This window comes from Olea europaea, unplaced genomic scaffold (assembly GCF_002742605.1).
Source record: "Olea europaea var. sylvestris unplaced genomic scaffold, O_europaea_v1 scaffold2238, whole genome shotgun sequence".
Classification (NCBI taxonomy): Eukaryota; Viridiplantae; Streptophyta; class Magnoliopsida; order Lamiales; family Oleaceae; genus Olea; species Olea europaea.
Window position 1 is genome coordinate 73,579 of NW_019240420.1, and position 26,017 is coordinate 99,595.

At 36.8% G+C, this 26,017-nt stretch overlaps 2 protein-coding genes across 2 annotated transcripts; both read right to left on the reverse strand.

The window, feature by feature from the left end:
• Positions 1–336: 336 nt before the first annotated feature.
• Positions 337–13,344, reverse strand: LOC111380976 (FIP1[V]-like protein). Its single transcript, XM_023004658.1, has 9 exons — positions 12,313–13,344; positions 10,546–10,802; positions 7,984–8,110; positions 7,785–7,853; positions 7,465–7,602; positions 7,082–7,183; positions 6,694–6,989; positions 4,252–5,926; positions 337–1,516 (listed from the first exon to the last, which is right to left on the reverse strand). The coding sequence occupies exons 1-9, from the start codon at positions 13,264–13,266 to the stop codon at positions 953–955; spliced, it is 4,182 nt and encodes a 1,393-aa protein (XP_022860426.1). The 5' UTR covers positions 13,267–13,344; the 3' UTR covers positions 337–952.
• A 6,862-nt stretch (positions 13,345–20,206) lies between these two features.
• Positions 20,207–23,038, reverse strand: LOC111380977 (FIP1[V]-like protein). The gene is made up of 2 exons (XM_023004660.1): positions 22,002–23,038; positions 20,207–20,491 (listed from the first exon to the last, which is right to left on the reverse strand). The coding sequence occupies exons 1-2, from the start codon at positions 22,953–22,955 to the stop codon at positions 20,222–20,224; spliced, it is 1,224 nt and encodes a 407-aa protein (XP_022860428.1). The 5' UTR covers positions 22,956–23,038; the 3' UTR covers positions 20,207–20,221.
• Positions 23,039–26,017: the final 2,979 nt, after the last annotated feature.

Consider the following 26,017-nt stretch of genomic DNA (forward strand, 5'->3'; position numbering starts at 1 on the left):
ATACTGATGGTTGTAGTGGGTCGTGTATGGTCGTGTCAATCGAATTATCTTGATATAACTTGTGGTTTTGTTCGATTGTTATTTGAATATTATTAGTAATAAGGTAGGTTTGATTGTTACGTTTAAAACGGTCTAATTTATAAATGGTTTAATTCTTGCATACAAAGATTTAAACTGCCTATTTGAAACTCCATCCTGCACTGTCAATTCCAACCATGCATGGTTATACCATTAACATTGCAAAATCAAAAATCCGAAAGCTCTGCAATGATTTCATATCGTATGAAATTCAGAAACCTGCAAACTGATTGAACTTAATCTCAAGATGAACACCGGTTTATCATTATAATTCCCCTTCTTTCATTACTTCTATATCTTATTTGGCTTCAAAACAACATGAACAACCAAAATTTTTAAGTCAAAAAATGTGGTAAAAATGTAAAAGAAAACTAATCCAGATACAATACAACACTAGCAACCATATTCATCTGGTTCTAATCATATTCTTACCCACAGTTCCCTCTGCGATCCAAAGCTTCGTTCTCATTCATTTGCTGGGTTCTGAGCATTCTCCAAATCTCAAAACATTCTAATTTTAAAGAAGCCAAGCAAAAACAACCTCCATTCGCGGAGCTTCATCTTCACGCAAGGCCAGATCCTAAGGTACCTTATTCACTAGTAGCACTTTATAGATGCCATACATCTATAAATGACTTCAGAAGTTATAGTTAAGCCCCATCAGCGGCCAGTGTCATGTTATATTTAATCATGTATACACGTACTAAAAATGAAAAAGTAATGCCTGTCTCATGGATACAGTTCTGTCATCCTATTAAAGGGGTACATTATAATGGCAGGTCACAAACTAGGCATGTCGTGACCGTAAAAAAGGTGCAAAGCAGATATAATATAATCGGGAAGAGAAATTAAAGATCAACCGAAGCTCTGCTGCTCAATTCAAATTTCCAGTCCACCTCCTTTTTCGTGCTGGACGCTCTGGTTTGATCTCTGAATCTGGCTGGGTTTCAATTTGCCCTGAAGGTAAAGGTTCACTTTCAATTTTCTTTATCACCATGGCATCCTTTTCACTTGGCATAGGGAGCTTGAAACGCTCACTTCGCTTCTTCAACTTCGCCACTGTATCCAAGTGTCTGTCATCCATTGGTTTTGTATCGGCATCATTGACTTCTGCACCTCCAGTGTCTTTCTCTTTAGCCGAAGGCTGAGTCTGACCTTCCACCTGTTTTGAAAGTCCATCGGGAAGTTTGCTGACCAAGGAAGTGTCACGGGCTGTGTAAGTGCCTACATCTTTACTCTTCAAATAAGATGATTTGGAAGTCATACTGAAATCCCTTTCCTTGTGGCTCATCCAGCGTTCCAATTTAGAGCGTCCCTTCATCGAGTTAGGCTGCTCCTCATCTGATGAGACCTCTTCCTTGCGCTTTCTGGAAGGATCACTATTTACACAGATTTCATTCTCACCACTTTCTTGACCTGTTCTGTTTCTCAATTTCACCTAAAGGGGGAAAGTGGAAAGTGAAGAAAAATAGTAATCTTGTCAAACAGTTCATTCCATATGGTAAAAAGCTTATCCCAGAGAAAAGGGGAAAAATATGGAAAAAGCTATAAAAGAAGGAAAGGGTACAGCTTGCAGCAAGAAAATTATAATTCAAATAAAGCACAGAATGATTTGTTGGGCATCTGGAGCAATAATTAATCTAGAAAAACTTCACTATCTAAATATTTATTTGAGAGTTCACTCTCTAGCTTTTTGGTCCATTTCTGTCCAAGTGAGCAATGCATTCTTGATTTGGACCGTCGGGGGTTTAGTAATGCAATGCCACCAATCAACAGCTCCAGATCCACCATGCACCCCAAATTTCCATAAAATCATTTACTGAAGAGTTAAAGTTGTGTGTGAAGGATTGGAGTCATTTATGTATGCATTGTAACTAGTGTTAGCAGTGAGGCTCCAGATTCCTGAATTCTCATCAGATGTAATTGCTGTATACAAATATATAGAAGTTATTAAACCATGATTTATGTCAATGATTTAAGTAATAATACATCTCACTCTCCCCTCCCACCTTCTCTTCCGACCTCTGTCCTGCCAAGACAAAAAAGGCTGGAAAAAGTATGTGAAAATTACAAGAATAAAAAGCACATTGTCTCACTTATTATAATTCCGAGTTAAAGGAATCTGTAAGGATATGATCGCGAACCAATAAGAAAATAGGCTGTTTATAATAAAAGGTCCACCAAAACTAAAAATTGTAAAACTCATTAGAAATTAACAAGCGCTACATAAAAAAATCATTCAGAAACAACAGCAGAAGAAAAGGATGTGTAAACAGATTAAACCAAAACTTAAAGAGACTGATTTTGTATTCTTGACATGGCAATTTTGCCAACAGAATCCAATTTTACATCACACATGTATCGCCTCAAAGAAACAGCATAAGTAAAGCAACCGAAATACGTAATTCACGAAGCTGAATTTTCAACTACTCATCCAGATTATGAATGTAAGGAATCCATATCATGCAAGGAGACATTGCTAATTCAAATTGAAGGGTGATCGAGTGACCCAAAAGATACGTGCTCAAAGATAGCATGTTGTTTAATCTGTCAAATATAGTTCCATTTGGTCTCTATCTGCCATCCTGTAAACAGAACACTGCCATTGCCACATTTAGCATCCAGTAAATTTCTTACTCTTCTTTCTTTTTACACATCTTAACATTATTAATCTGGCACCATCGTTCTGCACTACGGGATAGAATAGGAGCACAGTACAGCACATTTGAATAATCGGAGAAAGGAAATTATAAGATTGTAGGAGTAGAACATGAGCACATAAACAGACATTCTAAGAGGTAAAAAGGAGAGATACTTTCCTTTTAGAAACAGCAATTGTCATTTCATTTCAAATATATTTTCTCTGTCATTGTTAAATTAAAAGGGAAGCATGAGGTTCATCAATTTACTTTTGTATGTGTAGTTAGTGAAGTGGTTTCCATCATTCATGAAGCTACCTAGTTATTATTTTTAACGGGAAAAAGAAAAGGAAAAAGATAAAAGTACTAGATTTCACTTCAATCTAACATGAGTTTTCCCTTTCATCTTCCATTGGTCACTTTTCATGATTAAGACTGCAATTGCGAAATTTCTGTAATCATAGAACTAGAGTATCACGCTTGGCTTGCACTGTAGTACATGAATTGCCAAGGTATCTGAAATCTATGTTGTCCTCCTCTTCAAACCACCAAAACAATTTTAGTAGCCTTCTAATCTGTTGGTCCCATATTGAATAACTTCATTTCCTATTCATGATATCAGAATTCATTGTTTGAGAATACCCTATTCGGTAATTACTATTTTGAAATTATTGAGTTTAAAAAACTGATGTCTGCACTTTTTGCATTTCTGAGTTAGCGAGAAGTGGCCCAGATTTCAGGATCTATTAAACATCTAGGGATGACAAAAGTTGCAAAAAATGGATATGCTTCTAATACTACCCAATAATCTATCGAAATTCAATTAAGGTAAGAGACTTGAGATTATTTACTTTATTAGAGATTCAAAAGGTATCTCCTACTAGTATTGTCAGAAGTTCTCATCTGACTTCTGAGTGCCAAAATGTTATTTAAAGACAAAAAATAAAATAAATTATTTGAACCTGAGTGCATGACAATGTTTTTACTTGAATTCAAGCACCACATTTTGGGCAAAGGGAAATCTAGATACATGTGTACTACTATCCTAATACATGTGTGATGGGAAGCTACTCTAGCAAGTTTCGTCACACACGCGCGATTGGATAAGTTCCTTGTTTTCTGCTGGCGGGATGGCAGTGGTCTTGCAGCTCTCAGATTGCTAAGGTATCATGACTACTTACTATAATTCTTAAGCAATTAAGTCTTTTTTTGCTATAAAAATGCATATAATTCTCCTTTTCTTAACATAGTCACGTGAATACAGAAACCCTTTCCATATACCCCCACCCAGCACTCGGGAAAAAAAAAAAAAAAAAAAGGAAAGAAGAAAAAAACTTGGGCAAGCATATATGAAAATCACAGTACCGGGTCAGTAAATATCGAACCAATTTGTAGATTTCTAGATAATCAAAGTATTACTAATAATACAATCTTATGTAAGCTTGGTAGTATTAACTCATTTCACAATCAGAGTTTCTACTGGAAGCTATGCCTTCATGGAATGCTATTGAATCGGGTCTAAAGAAAGACGTACCATCTCACTTCTCTGTCCACTGTGCTCATCTTTATTCCTCTTAGAAGGGATCAAGAAATTATGATCTCCGCTCTCAGATTCTTTACTCTTTCTCTTGCTCTCTCTGTGTTTGTTTTCATGTAGCCTAGAAGTGTCAGAAGCAAACGCAATGCGTTCTTCATGAGTGGTAGGCCTTTCATGCCTTGCTCTTTTTTCATTATTACTGAGTTGATTCACACGAGCATAAACGTCTTCATAGCCCCTATGCTGGGAAAGACTATCATTATCAGCTCGGACCCTTCTCTTAAGCTGCTCGCTCTGCCGCCCAATATCCTTAGAGTTATGCTCTCTACCAGATCCCTTATATTCATCTTTCCCTCTAGGATGACCAGTCCATGTTTTGTCTTCAGCACCTCGCCCACTTCTCATTCCTGTACGTGTTTCTTCTCTTTCTCGCCTTGGTAAAATTTCATCATGGGACTGTTTAAGCCTATGCCATTCATCACGTTCTCTCTTCCCCTCATTATTCTTCCTCTGAAATGATCCCTCTTCTTTTAATCTAACATAATGTAGATCGTCATTCTTCAACCTCGTTTGGTCATCTCTTTTTCGTTGACCCAAGCCGTCATCTCTTTCTTTCTTCCTCCGGCTGCTACTTTCTCGGTGATGACGTGAGGTTACTTCATTTTCAGTGTACTCCCTACTTATAGGTACCTCTTCCTTGCGTCTTTTGCTGTAAAGATCATCCATCTTTTCATTCCGTCTCTTGAAATTATCAACCCTATCTCTATGTTTTGATCCCAAATCTTTATCATGATTAGCTCCCCTCCAGCTGCTATTTTCCAACTGATTTTTTGGCTGTTGATATTCATCTTTTTCGCCCCTCTCACTTTCTCTAACCTTGCTCCAATGCCTGGACCCAATTTCCCCATCACGCTCCCTGTTTCTCGTGTCATTGGTTCTCATCCTTCTCCCATATATATCCTCATCTCTCCAATGCCAGCCTCCTTCAGAAACATCACTCTCCTTTCGCCTGTCTATACTACTTTTGACATGCATATGGACTGATGAGTTAGGATCCACACCTCTATGTGCATAGGAATCTTCTCCCCCCTTCACTTCCATGCGGTGTCTTCTCGTTTCTTGTCTTTCACGATGACCTTTCCTATTATCAGTATCCTCATATCCCATTCGTCTCCTGATGTTATCAGTGCCCATAGAGCAATCATCCTGAAGGGTATTGTCCTCGACACTGTCGTGGAACTTTCGATAATCTTTACTACTTTCTGATCTTTGTTTGCTGTTTTCACTACTACTTGGAGCCTTCGAGTCTTCTCCACCATCATTTTCTTGGGAAGGTTCTTCCCCTTGTGGACTTTGAGCTTGTTTCTTTGTAAAATACAATGAATTCTCCTCTTCTGGTGCATCATTTCTGGTGGTTGCATCCAAAACTATTTCCTCTCTTTCCATTTCAAAGCTTCTCTCATCTGCCTCCAAATCATTGTCAGTATTACCCCTATCGCTCACAACCTGCTCCCCAGCAGACCCAATGGTGACAGGAGATGATATAGGACTGTGATTACCATCCCCACTTTCAAATGATTCTCCCTTCTCATTATCACCATGTTGCTCTTCTTTTTCAAATTCACCAGAAGCTATTCTGGGGGACCCAACACAAGCTCTTCCTTTCGTCTGCCTATTAAAGCAATTTGAAAGCATTTAGATAGTACAAGATGCAAGTTGTTTCAATGAGTAATTAGATATATTATATGCTAATCATTGTACTAAAAACCAAACTAACATATATCATATATACTCATATTGGACACAGTAATTCTTGGACCTCTTTTGCTTATGGCCGAACAACCAAAAAAAGGGTAAATGACAACATGAAGAGTTTTAACCTCAAACGCAATAATAAGAAAGTTGACCAAATTCTTTGATGATAGGATATATCATTCAACGTGTTTGTAATTCAGTGATGAGGCAATCTCACAAAAAGGATTAGTAAAACACCTGAAAGAAAATTACAAGAATATTTCCCATCCCAAACTAGTTAAGTATCCTTCAAAATAAATCTACAGATAAATTATGTCAACTAGAAATGGGCTCCCATCCATTCTAAACTCCCCCAGTCTCGCTATTAGGTATTTTTGAAACCTTTCTTATAGCCCTTTTTTTTTTTTCAGTGAAACTCAATTCTATAAGAACTTGTCTATTAGGCTTCTTTCTTTTGCAGGTATATGAAATTCAGTATCCTGCTTTACACAAAGAAGCTACCGAACATTCTGCAAGGTAACCATGCTAATATCAATCAAACTCATTAGCTCCTAGGATGTTATCCAATTTGCAGGAGGATTGCATAGAAAGAAGCACCACCAGTAACCCATAATTAAAGAGACTGGAAAAGGAAACCAGTCAATGTGGAGATAATGTAAAGATATTCATACAACATTTTACTACCTCTCCTCATGGGGGACACTAAATTCCCGACCAGGATGGTATTTTCCAGGTGCTTCTGAAGGTAAATCCAGAGCATCATCGCCTACAATCTCATCATCATGATCAGTTTTATTGAACTGTGCACTTCTTCCAATCAGTTCCTTCTTACGACCATCATATGCATGTGAAAAGCCATCATAATTTTCTGTATCCTCCTGCAGAAGATCATCTATCTCATCATCCCCTCTGAGATCCTTTCTCGACGGTTCATTTTCTTGATGCTCAGCCATGTCATCATCATCTGCCTGACACACAATCTGTTCGCCAAAAAAATCAGTAGTGTGTCACAGATGCAGTGATGTTAACAAATTTGTTTAGTGCCAAGGCAGAGAAGAAGGTGACTGCTCACCTCGATTATTGCATCTGAATCATGCATTCGTGGACGCCTGGTGTCAATGGATGGGAGACGATCGCCAGAACCAGTTTCTACCGGTATTGGTCTGCCAACAGGCTAGTATCAAATGAAAGAATGCTGGTGAGACGATATTCTGACATCAAATAAACTCTGTATAATAATGCCACTGGTTTGCTTACTAGAAACTTCAGAGAACATATATTGACCCTTTTGACGGGCAAAGCTGAAAATAACTTCCTAGAAAGAATTAAGTGAAGAAGACAGTGGCTATGGTATTCCATAAAGATCCCAAAATCAAGCATAAAGGTAGCATGAATAAAAGCTTTCAAATCTCCTCCAACATGAATCATAAAGAAAACATAGATTCCAAAACATACAAGAGGGGGCCGTCCACGTGCTGATGCTCTTGCTAAGTCATTTCCACCAGTGTCTGTTCCGAGATTTGCATTTTCAGATGGAATATCTTGGATGCCAACTGCTGCTGCAAGCTCGGGGGGGAGATCAGGATCATAATCCTAAAATACAACCGCAAGCAAAAGGAGAAGAATGAGTAATAAAACTCAAGGAACACTTTCTTAATCAAAAGGATGGTAACAGAAAAGTATCATACACGAACATTGTCCAAATGAAGTATCCATACATGCAAGTGCTGTGTGTGTGTGTGTGTGTGTGTGTCTGTAAAAGGGCAATACACTACCTGTTCTGTTCTCCCACTTTCATAGACACGAATCTTGCTTTGCATAGTTGTCTCAAGGCGGAGTTGTTCCTAAAGATATTTTTTCAACTTCTTAGCTTCCAATTCCATGGATCGATTAACAAATAAGCACATAAATGTGCGAGCTCAACAAATATAACTAAGCATCGAAACTAATGCAAATTTTGACTCAGGGGCCTACCAGCTGTTTGCAGTAATCTTTCCAAGTGTCCTCATTTAAACCGAAGTTGAAAAAGTCAGAGACATCAACGCCCGGAAGTCTCCATGGCCTTTCCTCAAAGCTTTCGATATCAACTTCAAATATGGTCCTAAAAATAGAAAAAAGAAGGCATTAAGCTCTATCATCAGCACATAAATTATCCATAATGCAAATTGCCAGCATTTCATCAGGACAGACAAGATACACCATCACATATAATCACTAATCAGGACAACCAAACAAGTGTAAATTGTAGAAAGAATACATCCTGATGATTTTTATCCAGTCTTTGTCACCTTGAGTACAGGTGTTTAGATTTTACCAAAAAAAAATAAAACAATGACTATTCAAAATGTGAATAAGACCACAAACAACTAATAGCATCATGAAACTAATTTCAAGAATTGTTGCCACCTCAAAACAGAAGTAACTATTAAGAATTATTAGAAAATCGACAACCAGATGTTACACAGGGGCACCATTGTACTGAATTAGTAATAGAAGCTAGAATGCAGTAAAATTGTTTATAATAAAGAGCTATTAATGCACTTCAAACTCACATTTGAAGTTAAAGGGTGAGCAAGGTCCAAAATAATAGTCAAGTGTCAGATATGCCAATACGGAAGCACAATACCATGAAAACTCAAATGTCTACACCAGTTTGTCAAAACCCGTGTCTGATCTAACAACTCATCTTTTTGGCACAAGCGCGCGTGCGCACACACATATATATACAAACACAGGTAACATACAACAAACAAATCTGCACAATTTTTCTTCTTCAATGTATCACATTCTCAGCATAAAAGTTGGGTACATGCAATGCTAACTTCAGATACACAAACAAATGATTATCTCTTTTCTAATAAATTTGTAGTGAAAAAAATCATCTATTAACAAAAGTAGCCTACCACAAAAAGCTTCTTTTTTTTTTTCTTTTTTTTTTTTTAATTTTGAAGAAGGATTAACTTTTTACCAGAAGATTTGACACCTTTTTATCAGACGGCGTCAAGTAGATATGTCATAATGGATGGTTGAGAGAGAAAGGGACAATTTAAAAGGTGTACCAGCCACTCCCAAAAAAATGGTAGCAGCGTCTGTATTAAGAAAACATTGAGAAAGAGTATAACAAGATTCATTTATTCGAGTCCATGCACTGCCCAACTAAAGTCCAACCACCCAGGACTTTAATGATGTTCTTCAATCTTTTCAATTGCTAAAGTATTCCCCCATAATTGTGGTGAAATCATAAATATAAAGGTGGAATGTTTAACGGAATTAAGTTAGAATTCCATGTTATCTTAGGACCGCTAGAGAGAAAATGAGGTAGAGAGAAAGAGAGTAAGAAAGAACACATGCCAATTCTTCCTTGATAGGTAAAAAGATAATTGATCAAGAGGAAAAGATTAAAGGAATAAAGCAAGATAACAAGCCCTTTAGCAGCTCACTTCGTTAACAATCATTTTTAAATAATTAATTCCTTAATGTATCTTGTGGACATTGTAAGCAATAAGATTTTACGTACATATATTCTACATGAGTTCACATTGCTTATAGTTCAACCAAACTTTTAATCCCTAACTTGGAACTAAGCCATAATTAGTCAATGCCATGAACAAAATAATGCACACATTTTTTAATATATTCTCCATGAGCTACCCAATAACATCATACACTAAATAATCGCAATTGCATATAGGGTTACCACTTCCTTTAAATGTACTCCCTCTATATAGTATTTCCCAAACTATAAGTCACATCCACTTAAGAAACTGTATTTTGAGATCATATGTGGACATGCGTACATGCGTGTATAACATCAAAGGGGAGGCCATCAGACTTGCAACTTTGAAACCATTGATTAACATGGGAATGGACCTCATTTGGATATAACTCAACTACACAGAACTTTTAGATTGTATCTTGTCAAAAATTTTAGGTAGAACAGAAGATATGACGATAGAAAAAGGAGAAGAATTATTTGTTTACCAACAGAAAAGATTATTAGACACAATGTCCATGAACACAAAAAATAATTATAAACCATATGCATGATATCATATACTGAAACATGAAAGTTCCAAATACAATCTACAAAGTTCCTATTGACTCGTAAGGTGCCTAACTACATAAAGAAACTGCAGTTGGATATAAAAGTTATAAGATACTGCAAGCTTTGTAGGTATCAGGTTAAGAATGATAGTCTCACTCACCAATTCCATCAGGCAGTCATATGCCATTTGGAAATATTGATTTCGCCCCTGTTTGAGTCCCAGTTTATCCGAAATGCATTTTTCTCTTTCCTTTTTTAAGGACACATTCTCTTATAAAAATACTATTAAACGTAAATCCAAAACTTTTCTTCTTTTTTAACCACTCATTCTTCAAAAAATCACTATTCCAAAATACATTTTTCCCAAAAACACATTTTAATGGAGCTCAAATAGGGGCTTAGTGACATACAAGGAAAACATAAAGTGAAACAACCAAGAATCAAGAACATTGTTGTGTTGGAGCTCAGACATATGCACCTAAATAACATACTTGTGTGATGGTAGAGTAAAATCCAATCCGCTTCCAAAACCACGCCCTGCTGCATTAGCTCCCCAAAGGGGCATTCCATAACCTGGACGAAACCCTTTCTGCATGGGAACAGCACCTGTTATTCCTGCTGGTCGCCAGTCACCTCTACCACGTCCAGCAATAGGGCCAATGGGGACAGTTGGACGAACTTGACCCGGGATTCCACCAGGTCCCACAGAAGCAGCTCCAGGCATAGGTGCTGCACCAGGTCTCACGTACTAAATGATTCCCAGTGGCAAAAAGGCAGGGAAAGAAAACAAGTTAACATAGTCGAGGAAGCAGTTAAAAGAATGTAGTAAAGCTTTCGAGCATATTAGAACAAATAAAAAAAATAGTGAGATTGCACATTTATGAAATTCAAAGTTCCAAATTATAGTTATCTTTCACTACGTTAAAGCAGACCCTGCAGAGACTTAGAAAGAGAATTTAATCAATAGACAAAGTACTAGATGGTACATAAATACATAAGTTGTCTTTTCTGGTTCAACGCAACATCAGCACCAGACAATGGTTATTTGCTAAAATAATTACTATTGGTTTTAAACTTCCCCTACAGTCTTAATCCCAAAATTAGACAATGAGGAAGTACAAGACAATGGACTTGACAAGAACCATTCATGATTAATTGAAAAGGCAGTTTCAGTTGTTTTCCATACCATGCTATTCAAATTAAATAAAAAATAAGCTGTCACCATTTTGTTTCAAATGCGATAGAACTTCAGAAGATATCAAGTAAAATTCAAAAAATCTGTAGAGATAAAAGTCTTGAAAAGTCAAATGCTACTAGCAAACTTAGCCAAAATTAGCTTTCCAAAAAAATTCTCGCCATTTTAAAGTCCAGTGGCATAATTCATCCAGGTATGAGATACTTAAAATTGCAGTGTGCAATTGGCAAATGATACTAACGGTTTCATACATCATTCACAATATGATTGATTTAGGGTTAGGGATAAAGTGGGAAGCTTCCTAGAGTGACTTAAATGAAATGCTCATTAATACATCGCAGTTCGTTTTCAAGAATTTTTCGTGCCAGAGTGCTGGTAGTGACCATTTACCAGGTTATTGCAAATGCCTACAACAATCTAGCCGTCATACCAAAATATACCGATATGTTTCAGAAATCATGTTTGACCATGAGTAATAGTGACAGAAAACAGAACTAAGAGCGGCACCAAAAAATCTGAGCTCTAGTGATTACACATTTGACATGTAATCACGTGTTAAATTTTCCAATTATCGTTTCAGATGCATCTGGATAGAAACTATTAGCTGATAAATGCTTTTGGCAACAGGAACTGCGAAAAGATTGTATTCACATGCACTTGAATGAAACAATTCATAGCCTATCTGCAAACTTCTGATTGTAAAGGGTATTGCCTAGCCTATAAACTCAATAGGCTTCTTGCTCCCCTGTTGAAAGATTCCTTAAATGGCGCATAATTGCATAGTTGATTGATAACTTTCAACATAACCATAGACTTTAGGTTTCCAGACATCACTATATACAAGCATTACAAAATAACACAAGTCAGAAATTAGTTTCATGAAGAATGTAATTAATTTCATTGACAGTGAAAGATTACAACCAGTACAATAGTTAACCCCACCAGTAAAACAAACTCTGATAAACTTCAATATCACTAGTTTCCACACTTTCACCATACAAATGTAGCAAGTACAACTACAATCCAATTTACATTTCAAGTTCTCATCGAACAAGATGCTGACCTTGAATTGTGAATGGAAGGGATGATGGTAAGCATGACTGCTGATCCCAATCTTAGACTGCACGACTGTCGAAGCCACCGCACCTCCTCCACTTGCCTTGGCTGCCTCACCCAACTCCTTCCTTTCTCCCTCTGGCCCAGGCCCCACATCCTCACCATCCCACACTTGCTCCTCCGTCATCTGCGAGTGGTGGTGGCCTGTGTCACCATTATCCTCGACAATCACCAGTGGCTCCCCATCTTCATCGTCATTGTCATCCATTCCCGCCATTTTTTCGATCCCCATTGGCCCATTCAACACTATCTGCAAGTCGTCTTCACTTTCTTCACTCTCCCACTCGTCCTCAAAATCTTCTCCCCCACGATTCTCCGGTTCACCTGATAATCCCGGGATCAACAACTCCGAGCCAATTTCTCCAACTCCACTTTCGCTGGCGAAATTAACACTTCCTTTCTTCTCGTCCACTGAATTATTGGCATTTCTGTTCATCAAGTTCTCATCTTTCTCGACCAAATCATCATCTTTATTGTCCCCCTCTTCCACTACGATATTAATATCATCCTCCGCCACCGCAAAATTCGAGCCCGCAGAAGTCTCCGAAACCCTACTTTCAAACTTCAACTCACCACCCTTGTTCCCAGGTAAACCTGGAATCCCCTTTCCCTCTTGATTCGAACCCAAATTCAAATTGAACCCTCTCGGTTCGGGTAGGGGTTTTTCTACAATTACGACATTCAAATTCAAACCATCGGCCGATTGGGAATTCGAATTCCTAGAATTTTGAGCTCCGTGCAGAATCTCTTCATCGTCACTATTGATCCTCGGATCGATCGAGCGACCCTGAAACGACGTCGATTTGATTCCGGCTGCCGACGCATCAATTTGTGGCTGGGAGGCTTGAAACGTCGTCGTTAGCACGTCCGTGTAGAGATCTCCGAAGTCGTCATCTTCCATGTGTGCGTTTGTACAGATGAAGGCGCAAAGGGGTTTCTCATGTAGGGGTGCTAGGTAATGGAGGTGACCAGAATCTATATGTAGATATTTGTGGGTATAGCATGAACTAACGTGGTAGTTTTCTATTAGCTGGAGGGTTTGTTTAACACTAGTTGTTTGACACTTATTTTAATGAAGGTCAAATAATTTGTGATTGAAAATATAAGAGAAAAAAATTTATTTTCACAAAAATGAAAATCAAACGAGGGTCTGATACATCTTAATTATTAATGCCACATGAATATTATGTCTGAATGTCTGTAAATAATATTATTCCTATTTTTTTTTTCACAATTTGAGTTGAAGGAGAGTTACTCTTCAAGTCGTGGCCTTCTATTAAATGTATAATTTAGTCCCTATAATTGATTGATCACAATCTCGATAACTTTCTCGAGCTCGTAGCATTTGTACACTTGACAGAATTAAGCTTCATATAGTAAACCTAAAGACCACGGAATGCTCTTACAAGATTACATCTATATAATTATTGTTGACCTCAAAATTTTGCAAGAAGTAGCCAACTCTTTCTTTTAAAAAAATAAATAAATAAAAGGAAGAAGAAGAAGCAAATATCGTTACATCGTCATCCTCACCATCTTCTTGTATGTTATATGTACATTAGGAGAACAAGTTAGAATACAATGTCACTGTTACCAGGAGTGGTGCATCATTTGTATCCACTTTGATTATCAAGCCAAACATAAGTTGGATACGAAATTTTTTGTCTAGATTGTGAAATAATGCATACCCTGTACTGAAATTTGTTCGTGGTATTCACGGGTAAAGTGTCAAACAAAACTGTTCAAACTTTAGCTAATTTTCCCACATATCGAAGGTCTATCATTACCCTTTTTTACATCTAGTTGATGTCATTAGACTTGAGGTGGCCCAATTCTTTGCACTAGAATGGTGCTTGTAGGCACACAACATTACTCTATTATAGGTGGCCTTTTACCTTCAAACTTTCTTGGCAAATAATTGGTACACATTGATATTTAACCATTTGGGAGATATCTCGATAGACAGTGATAGGACTCGACATCTCGTTCAACAAAATATTTTTGACCATTTATCCCAGGTTGTCAAATGAGCATATCTCTGCTGCATATAAGATCCTCTAAGGGGTAGGTTGGTTGGATATGAGCATTGTTCCTCCATTGGAGGCTCACATCTTTCATGTTAAGTTCAAGTTGAATTGGGCTCTTAGCTTCACGTAATTATAAAAGATGATTGTCCATGGTTCGGCGATCAACTTCTGGTCTTGAACAAAAGTCTAACGAGATCATCTGAGTCATTGGACACACTTAGCAAACCATAGGGTTCTCAAATGTGTAAAGTGTCTTTCTTTTTTATCAAGGCGAAGTTAAAATTCTGTGATGCAGATTTTTGGCCAACATTGACAATTACCTATATGGTCTATATGTGGCTCCATCCAAGGTACACGTTTAACAACTCTTGTGTAATTGCCAACATTTCAATGGCTATTGACTTCTATCGTTTTTTCGAGTTGATTTACAATTTACAAATGCCAATTTGACAAGTTCATAGAAAATGAGTTCTGTATTCTTAAGGTAAAATGTGTGGTCTTTTGTCAATATGAAAATCTAGTTGAATCTCAAGTTTTCATCCACAGACCACAAAGCTCATCAGCACTAGCTTGTGTATCCTAGATAATGAAAAGAGTATTAGTACGTTTGTTGAAGATGTAGAACAATATGCCTTGTACAATAGAACTTCATATTTCATCTCAAATACCTTTTGACATCATATTGTTTCCTTATTCATGACCGTTGTTGGTTGCTCTTTTTGTATCCCTGACATGATTATTGTGAGCACAATAATATTCTTTGTTGATACTGTTTCACGCGGGTAGTCGCTAACAATTAAAAAGGGATCAGACGATTGTGTAAGGAACAAACCTCCAAATTGTTTTACGCGGGTAGTCGCTAACAATTAAAAAGGGATTAAACGATTGTGTAAGGAACAAACATCTTGAAACAAAGTCCCAAAAAGGGGTATTTTATTGGCGATGACTTTACAATTGGAACTAAATAGAATGTCTCCAAGGGGCGCAAGCACACGAGTACTGAAAAGAAATGTTTAAGTCTAAACTAAGGAATTGAAATTACATATTCTTTGTTTGAGAGTGTTTGATTCGGGGTCTTTTGCTCTATGTCTTTTCTTCCTTTTATATTCTCTTAATGATCTCTTCGTGATCAACCGCTAAGAAACTGTTTAATTGCTTTATAACTGCCCACTTTCTTCATGGTGGCCAACTTATCGTAGAATTGTCGTCTCTAACTGCTGCCACTACTCTTTGTCGTTCAACCGTCTTCAACTGAACATCCTTGAATCGTGGAACGTGATAAGATTACTTAATAACTGCTTCGATAACTGCACTCTTGGATAACCATAACATCTTATGTTTGCTAAGATCCTGGGCGATTCTAAGATTTGGACGAGAACAAGGTCATAACCATAGGTGACTACAAGGCACTTCATTCGCTCAAATCTTTAGCGTCTTGCAAGTTTGGGCGATGGTGTTACCTCGTTTGTAGGCTTCCACTGCATTCATTAATAACCCTATTTGGGCCTTTATCCTGAATTGTCCAATTGGATTTCATTTTTTAAGCTATTTGATTTGGGCTGCACTTTTAGCGTGTCAATAGATACAAGGGACTCTAAAGATTATGTGATTTCTTCTACGAGTACATGTTACCTTAGTGTAGGGTTTCAACTCTTCTCTAAGTTCTTTATAGTTGGCAGTGCATGGCAAACCTTGTAATGGCATGTATAGTACTTCTTCTAGACTCCTACACCTACTCATTTTCAAAATTGAAAGATCTCCCTCAAAATATCTTGATCTTGTAGATAGTAGATACAAATAGAGACCTTCCAACCTTGTGGTTAGCAAGAGAGTTAACTACATTTGTTTCCGAATGGCAAAGCAAATACATTGTAATGGTAATTGGACTAGATGCATTTAACTTCAGGCTACCTTGGATGGAGGATCTTAACTTTCTAACTTTCTTATAGTATAGAGTGCTCCTATTCAAGTCATTCTTCTTTGTTTTTAATCATTGCCTTCTTGTGTGTATTGCTCTGCTCTATTGATGAACTCTAATTTTTCTTCATCGCAGATATATTGTTAAAACTTAATCAATGAATTATGATTATTGGGTGACGTCGACATTATCTCAATGATCAGTCATATCCTTGACAAATAACCGTGTAGGATTTTCATAAGCCATGTGTAATTTTTTGTCCAAATAGACGGATAGAATTAACATGGGTGATGGATGGGTAACTTTGTACAAAAATGAGTGAGTACTCAATTATTTTTTATTCTTGGGTGAACAAGTAATAATTGAACCTAAATATTAGTGATGAGTGTTTTAATTGACTAGGTAAATAAGTACTCTCTTCTTTCATTTATATAAGCTGACTTTCCTTATTTTCTTGTCCCGTTTATATAGTTGTGTTTCTTTATTGAGAAAGTATTTGTTTTGTTCATTTACTGATATACCCATATTTACTTTGTCTAATTCATCCACTTAATCTTGAAACTGTACATATTTTTATTTATCTTATTGAAATTATCCAAATACACATTTCCCACTTCTTCTTGAAAATATAGACAAAAACACATTTACTACCTTCTTCACTATGATTCATGTGATTCTCCTACTTCTTCACCGTCATGAATACAAAAATATGCTTATAATTTATTTACACACGATACTGTCTTTTGAAAAACACATTCATTTACAAAAGCATATTCACACACTTCCCACTTCTTCACTGTATTCTAAAAAATATGTCCCTAATTTTTCTGCATATGCGATTCTCTTATTTCTTTGTCTAAACCATGAGTACAAAATCTATAAATAGTCTACATTTTAATAAATCCCAGTGAAAATAACTGTACAACAATTTTTAGAAATGATTTTTACTCGAAGAAAGCAGTGAGGCCATTGCCTGATTTGAATGCTCTATCGAAAGAAAATGTTTATATTTTCTCTTATTAAGAGTAGTAACATATCATTTTTCAGATGATCAAAATCTACACCCAAATTTTACGAGGACCAGATTGCTTGTGACACCCCGAACTTAAGCTTCGAGGGTCACGTACTAAACATAATAACTTTAGTCTTTGGTACATGTAGATACTCTTAAATAGAAGTACTACATGTTAGAAACTTATTTTCAATTTGGTAAAACAATTCTTATAAAATTTGATGGCCGGTAAAAGTGTATGTCAACATGAAATTATACATTACATATACGGCCTCGGCACTATCAAAGTTAGTTGGGGCAGCAAGTTTGACAATTTTTATAAATTCATCCCAACTCCATTTTACATGAAATTTGTGGCATTAGAAAGATAATTTCAAGTAGTTTTCTAGGTTAAAATATGAAAATTTTCCAAAATTATATGATATAGACGTTTTATTGAAAACAGTGAAGTGTTGCATAGGAAATCCAGATTGACCCCTTGACGTTAAAAAATTTATATCTCAGGTCACAAATATCCAAATTGAGTGATTCCTTCGGCCATATTTAGAAAACTCAAGGAGGAAAACAGAAATATTTTTAGAGTCTCAAATGGACCTTTATAAAGTTAGAAACATCATTTTGAAATTGACTCCAGAAACTGTCCCGTTTCTGCCTTCTGTCTCTTGTAAGGAAAATAAACTACAAAAATGTCTCTTAACATAACATGAAAGATATAATTACAAAATTTACTATTAATACCATATTACATCATGTCATGAACATATTTTTACATAATACCATAAGAAAAACAGATGGAAAAATAGTCATCGAACAAAGCATACAAGAGGAAACTTTCGGTACAAAATATCTTTGTCCTTAATCCATCATCGATTTTGCCAACTAACTTCCATCAATACAACGATCATGGATCTGAAAATTTAGCATAACATACTATGAGTATAAGGAATACTCAGTAAGATACCATGTTTGGATTTTTATCATTATAATACTACACAAAAGAATGCAATCAAACCCATACTTGCACATTCCGACTTGCCGGTGCCCTTCGGACTTGTCCTAAGACATAAATAGATATCTAACTTTGTGGACTTGTCCACCATAATCATATTATGGTTTTTCATGCATAGCTTAAGCATAAATATTACCATGAAGATCATACCCCTTAAGCATAGAAAGTATCTTACCGTAAAACTAGAAGAATCTTCGATTGAGATATGAATTGAAAGTGTTAGGCTTACTTCCTTTTCCTTTCCTTTCTTATTTTCGGTTTTTTTAAATTTTGAAGAAGGATTAACTTTTTACCAGAAGATTTGACACCTTTTTATCAGACGGCGTCAAGTAGATATGTCATAATGGATGGTTGAGAGAGAAAGGGACAATTTAAAAGGTGTACCAGCCACTCCCAAAAAAATGGTAGCAGCGTCTGTATTAAGAAAACATTGAGAAAGAGTATAACAAGATTCATTTATTCGAGTCCATGCACTGCCCAACTAAAGTCCAACCACCCAGGACTTTAATGATTTTCTTCAATCTTTTCAATTGCTAAAGTATTCCCCCATAATTGTGGTGAAATCATAAATATAAAGGTGGAATGTTTAACGGAATTAAGTTAGAATTCCATGTTATCTTAGGACAATGGATTCAAATGTTTTTACCTCAGCATAAGAGGGTGAGAGCGCTAGAGAGAAAATGAGGTAGAGAGAAAGAGAGTAAGAAAGAACACATGCCAATTCTTTCTTGATAGGTAAAAAGATAATTGATCAAGAGGAAAAGATTAAAGGAATAAAGCAAGATAACAAGCCCTTTAGCAGCTCACTTCGTTAACAATCATTTTTAAATAATTAATTCCTTAATGTATCTTGTGGACATTGTAAGCAATAAGATTTTACGTACATATATTCTACATGAGTTCACATTGCTTATAGTTCAACCAAACTTTTAATCCCTAACTTGGAACTAAGCCATAATTAGTCAATGCCATGAACAAAATAATGCACACATTTTTTAATATATTCTCCATGAGCTACCCAATAACATCATACACTAAATAATCGCAATTGCATATAGGGTTACCACTTCCTTTAAATGTACTCCCTCTATATAGTATTTCCCAAACTATAAGTCACATCCACTTAAGAAACTGTATTTTGAGATCATATGTGGACATGCGTACATGCGTGTATAACATCAAAGGGGAGGCCATCAGACTTGCAACTTTGAAACCATTGATTAACATGGGAATGGACCTCATTTGGATATAACTCAACTACACAGAACTTTTAGATTGTATCTTGTCAAAAATTTTAGGTAGAACAGAAGATATGACGATAGAAAAAGGAGAAGAATTATTTGTTTACCAACAGAAAAGATTATTAGACACAATGTCCATGAACACAAAAAATAATTATAAACCATATGCATGATATCATATACTGAAACATGAAAGTTCCAAATACAATCTACAAAGTTCCTATTGACTCGTAAGGTGCCTAACTACATAAAGAAACTGCAGTTGGATATAAAAGTTATAAGATACTGCAAGCTTTGTAGGTATCAGGTTAAGAATGATAGTCTCACTCACCAATTCCATCAGGCAGTCATATGCCATTTGGAAATATTGATTTCGCCCCTGTTTGAGTCCCAGTTTATCCGAAATGCATTTTTCTCTTTCCTTTTTTAAGGACACATTCTCCTATAAAAATACTATTAAACGTAAATCCAAAACTTTTCTTCTTTTTTAACCACTCATTCTTCAAAAAATCACTATTCCAAAATACATTTTTCCCAAAAACACATTTTAATGGAGCTCAAATAGGGGCTTAGTGACATACAAGGAAAACATAAAGTGAAACAACCAAGAATCAAGAACATTGTTGTGTTGGAGCTCAGACATATGCACCTAAATAACATACTTGTGTGATGGTAGAGTAAAATCCAATCCGCTTCCAAAACCACGCCCTGCTGCATTAGCTCCCCAAAGGGGCATTCCATAACCTGGACGAAACCCTTTCTGCATGGGAACAGCACCTGTTATTCCTGCTGGTCGCCAGTCACCTCTACCACGTCCAGCAATAGGGCCAATGGGGACAGTTGGACGAACTTGACCCGGGATTCCACCAGGTCCCACAGAAGCAGCTCCAGGCATAGGTGCTGCACCAGGTCTCACGTACTAAATGATTCCCAGTGGCAAAAAGGCAGGGAAAGAAAACAAGTTAACATAGTCGAGGAAGCAGTTAAAAGAATGTAGTAAAGCTTTCGAGCATATTAGAACAAATAAAAAAAATAGTGAGATTGCACATTTATGAAATTCAAAGTTCCAAATTATAGTTATCTTTCACTACGTTAAAGCAGACCCTGCAGAGACTTAGAAAGAGAATTTAATCAATAGACAAAGTACTAGATGGTACATAAATACATAAGTTGTCTTTTCTGGTTCAACGCAACATCAGCACCAGACAATGGTTATTTGCTAAAATAATTACTATTGGTTTTAAACTTCCCCTACAGTCTTAATCCCAAAATTAGACAATGAGGAAGTACAAGACAATGGACTTGACAAGAACCATTCATGATTAATTGAAAAGGCAGTTTCAGTTGTTTTCCATACCATGCTATTCAAATTAAATAAAAAATAAGCTGTCACCATTTTGTTTCAAATGCGATAGAACTTCAGAAGATATCAAGTAAAATTCAAAAAATCTGTAGAGATAAAAGTCTTGAAAAGTCAAATGCTACTAGCAAACTTAGCCAAAATTAGCTTTCCAAAAAAATTCTCGCCATTTTAAAGTCCAGTGGCATAATTCATCCAGGTATGAGATACTTAAAATTGCAGTGTGCAATTGGCAAATGATACTAACGGTTTCATACATCATTCACAATATGATTGATTTAGGGTTAGGGATAAAGTGGGAAGCTTCCTAGAGTGACTTAAATGAAATGCTCATTAATACATCGCAGTTCGTTTTCAAGAATTTTTCGTGCCAGAGTGCTGGTAGTGACCATTTACCAGGTTATTGCAAATGCCTACAACAATCTAGCCGTCGTACCAAAATATACCGATATGTTTCAGAAATCATGTTTGACCATGAGTAATAGTGACAGAAAACAGAACTAAGAGCGGCACCAAAAAATCTGAGCTCTAGTGATTACACATTTGACATGTAATCACGTGTTAAATTTTCCAATTATCGTTTCAGATGCATCTGGATAGAAACTATTAGCTGATAAATGCTTTTGGCAACAGGAACTGCGAAAAGATTGTATTCACATGCACTTGAATGAAACAATTCATAGCCTATCTGCAAACTTCTGATTGTAAAGGGTATTGCCTAGCCTATAAACTCAATAGGCTTCTTGCTCCCCTGTTGAAAGATTCCTTAAATGGCGCATAATTGCATAGTTGATTGATAACTTTCAACATAACCATAGACTTTAGGTTTCCAGACATCACTATATACAAGCATTACAAAATAACACAAGTCAGAAATTAGTTTCATGAAGAATGTAATTAATTTCATTGACAGTGAAAGATTACAACCAGTACAATAGTTAACCCCACCAGTAAAACAAACTCTGATAAACTTCAATATCACTAGTTTCCACACTTTCACCATACAAATGTAGCAAGTACAACTACAATCCAATTTACATTTCAAGTTCTCATCGAACAAGATGCTGACCTTGAATTGTGAATGGAAGGGATGATGGTAAGCATGACTGCTGATCCCAATCTTAGACTGCACGACTGTCGAAGCCACCGCACCTCCTCCACTTGCCTTGGCTGCCTCACCCAACTCCTTCCTTTCTCCCTCTGGCCCAGGCCCCACATCCTCACCATCCCACACTTGCTCCTCCGTCATCTGCGAGTGGTGGTGGCCTGTGTCACCATTATCCTCGACAATCACCAGTGGCTCCCCATCTTCATCGTCATTGTCATCCATTCCCGCCATTTTTTCGATCCCCATTGGCCCATTCAACACTATCTGCAAGTCGTCTTCACTTTCTTCACTCTCCCACTCGTCCTCAAAATCTTCTCCCCCACGATTCTCCGGTTCACCTGATAATCCCGGGATCAACAACTCCGAGCCAATTTCTCCAACTCCACTTTCGCTGGCGAAATTAACACTTCCTTTCTTCTCGTCCACTGAATTATTGGCATTTCTGTTCATCAAGTTCTCATCTTTCTCGACCAAATCATCATCTTTATTGTCCCCCTCTTCCACTACGATATTAATATCATCCTCCGCCACCGCAAAATTCGAGCCCGCAGAAGTCTCCGAAACCCTACTTTCAAACTTCAACTCACCACCCTTGTTCCCAGGTAAACCTGGAATCCCCTTTCCCTCTTGATTCGAACCCAAATTCAAATTGAACCCTCTCGGTTCGGGTAGGGGTTTTTCTACAATTACGACATTCAAATTCAAACCATCGGCCGATTGGGAATTCGAATTCCTAGAATTTTGAGCTCCGTGCAGAATCTCTTCATCGTCACTATTGATCCTCGGATCGATCGAGCGACCCTGAAACGACGTCGATTTGATTCCGGCTGCCGACGCATCAATTTGTGGCTGGGAGGCTTGAAACGTCGTCGTTAGCACGTCCGTGTAGAGATCTCCGAAGTCGTCATCTTCCATGTGTGCGTTTGTACAGATGAAGGCGCAAAGGGGTTTCTCATGTAGGGGTGCTAGGTAATGGAGGTGACCAGAATCTATATGTAGATATTTGTGGGTATAGCATGAACTAACGTGGTAGTTTTCTATTAGCTGGAGGGTTTGTTTAACACTAGTTGTTTGACACTTATTTTAATGAAGGTCAAATAATTTGTGATTGAAAATATAAGAGAAAAAAATTTATTTTCACAAAAATGAAAATCAAACGAGGCTCTGATACATCTTAATTATTAATGCCACATGTATATTATGTCTGAATGTCTGTAAATAATATTATTCCTATTTTTTTTTTCACAATTTGAGTTGAAGGAGAGTTACTCTTCAAGTCGTGGCCTTCTATTAAATGTATAATTTAGTCCCTATAATTGATTGATCACAATCTCGATAACTTTCTCGAGCTCGTAGCATTTGTACACTTGACAGAATTAAGCTTCATATAGTAAACCTAAAGACCACGGAATGCTCTTACAAGATTACATCTATATAATTATTGTTGACCTCAAAATTTTGCAAGAAGTAGCCAACTCTTTCTTTTAAAAAAATAAATAAATAAAAGGAAGAAGAAGAAGCAAATATCGTTACATCGTCATCCTCACCATCTTCTTGTATGTTATATGTACATTAGGAGAACAAGGTAGAATACAATGTCACTGTTACCAGGAGTGGTGCATCATTTGTATCCACTTTGATTATCAAGCCAAACATAAGTTGGATACGAAATTTTTTGTCTAGATTGTGAAATAATGCATACCCTGTACTGAAATTTGTTCGTGGTATTCACGGGTAAAGTGTCAAACAAAACTGTTCAAACTTTAGCTAATTTTCCCACATATCGAAGGTCTATCATTACCCTTTTTTACATCTAGTTGATGTCATTAGACTTGAGGTGGCCCAATTCTTTGCACTAGAATGGTGCTTGTAGGCACACAACATTACTCTATTATAGGTGGCCTTTTACCTTCAAACTTTCTTGGCAAATAATTGGTACACATTGATATTTAACCATTTGGGAGATATCTCGATAGACAGTGATAGGACTCGACATCTCGTTCAACAAAATATTTTTGACCATTTATCCCAGGTTGTCAAATGAGCATATCTCTGCTGCATATAAGATCCTCTAAGGGGTAGGTTGGTTGGATATGAGCATTGTTCCTCCATTGGAGGCTCACATCTTTCATGTTAAGTTCAAGTTGAATTGGGCTCTTAGCTTCACGTAATTATAAAAGATGATTGTCCATGGTTCGGCGATCAACTTCTGGTCTTGAACAAAAGTCTAACGAGATCATCTGAGTCATTGGACACACTTAGCAAACCATAGGGTTCTCAAATGTGTAAAGTGTCTTTCTTTTTTATCAAGGCGAAGTTAAAATTCTGTGATGCAGATTTTTGGCCAACATTGACAATTACCTATATGGTCTATATGTGGCTCCATCCAAGGTACACGTTTAACAACTCTTGTGTAATTGCCAACATTTCAATGGCTATTGACTTCTATCGTTTTTTCGAGTTGATTTACAATTTACAAATACCAATTTGACAAGTTCATAGAAAATGAGTTCTGTATTCTTAAGGTAAAATGTGTGGTCTTTTGTCAATATGAAAATCTAGTTGAATCTCAAGTTTTCATCCACAGACCACAAAGCTCATCAGCACTAGCTTGTGTATCCTAGATAATGAAAAGAGTATTAGTACGTTTGTTGAAGATGTAGAACAATATGCCTTGTACAATAGAACTTCATATTTCATCTCAAATACCTTTTGACATCATATTGTTTCCTTATTCATGACCGTTGTTGGTTGCTCTTTTTGTATCCCTGACATGATTATTGTGAGCACAATAATATTCTTTGTTGATACTGTTTCACGCGGGTAGTCGCTAACAATTAAAAAGGGATTAGACGATTGTGTAAGGAACAAACCTCCAAATTGTTTTACGCGGGTAGTCGCTAACAATTAAAAAGGGATTAAACGATTGTGTAAGGAACAAACATCTTGAAACAAAGTCCCAAAAAGGGGTATTTTATTGGCGATGACTTTACAATTGGAACTAAATAGAATGTCTCCAAGGGGCGCAAGCACACGAGTACTGAAAAGAAATGTTTAAGTCTAAACTAAGGAATTGAAATTACATATTCTTTGTTTGAGAGTGTTTGATTCGGGGTCTTTTGCTCTATGTCTTTTCTTCCTTTTATATTCTCTTAATGATCTCTTCATGATCAACCGCTTAGAAACTGTTTAATTGCTTTATAACTGCCCACTTTCTTCATGGTGGCCAACTTATCGTAGAATTGTCGTCTCTAACTGCTGCCACTACTCTTTGTCGTTCAACCGTCTTCAACTGAACATCCTTGAATCGTGGAACGTGATAAGATTACTTAATAACTGCTTCGATAACTGCACTCTTGGATAACCATAACATCTTATGTTTGCTAAGATCCTGGGCGATTCTAAGATTTGGACGAGAACAAGGTCATAACCATAGGTGACTACAAGGCACTTCATTCGCTCAAATCTTTAGCGTCTTGCAAGTTTGGGCGATGGTGTTACCTCGTTTGTAGGCTTCCACTGCATTCATTAATAACCCTATTTGGGCCTTTATCCTGAATTGTCCAATTGGATTTCATTTTTTAAGCTATTTGATTTGGGCTGCACTTTTAGCGTGTCAATAGATACAAGGGACTCTAAAGATTATGTGATTTCTTCTACGAGTACATGTTACCTTAGTGTAGGGTTTCAACTCTTCTCTAAGTTCTTTATAGTTGGCAGTGCATGGCAAACCTTGTAATGGCATGTATAGTACTTCTTCTAGACTCCTACACCTACTCATTTTCAAAATTGAAAGATCTCCCTCAAAATATCTTGATCTTGTAGATAGTAGATACAAATAGAGACCTTCCAACCTTGTGGTTAGCAAGAGAGTTAACTACATTTGTTTCCGAATGGCAAAGCAAATACATTGTAATGGTAATTGGACTAGATGCATTTAACTTCGGGCTACCTTGGATGGAGGATCTTAACTTTCT

What these genes read in the sequence shown, in the direction of transcription:
- LOC111380976 (XM_023004658.1), bottom strand. Translation starts at nt 13,266, where the DNA reads ATGGAAGATGACGACTTCGGAGATCTCTACACGGACGTGCTAACGACG. An exon ending in AAAGTGGGAGAACAGAACAG is followed by an intron (nt 7,603 to 7,784) that starts GTAGTGTATTGC and finishes GTTGTATTTTAG; the next exon opens with GATTATGATCCTGATCTCCC. An exon ending in AGTGTCCCCCATGAGGAGAG is followed by an intron (nt 5,927 to 6,693) that starts GTAGTAAAATGT and finishes TTGCTTTAATAG; the next exon opens with GCAGACGAAAGGAAGAGCTT.
- LOC111380977 (XM_023004660.1), bottom strand. Translation starts at nt 22,955, where the DNA reads ATGGAAGATGACGACTTCGGAGATCTCTACACGGACGTGCTAACGACG. An exon ending in CCTTCCATTCACAATTCAAG is followed by an intron (nt 20,492 to 22,001) that starts GTCAGCATCTTG and finishes GGAATCATTTAG; the next exon opens with TACGTGAGACCTGGTGCAGC.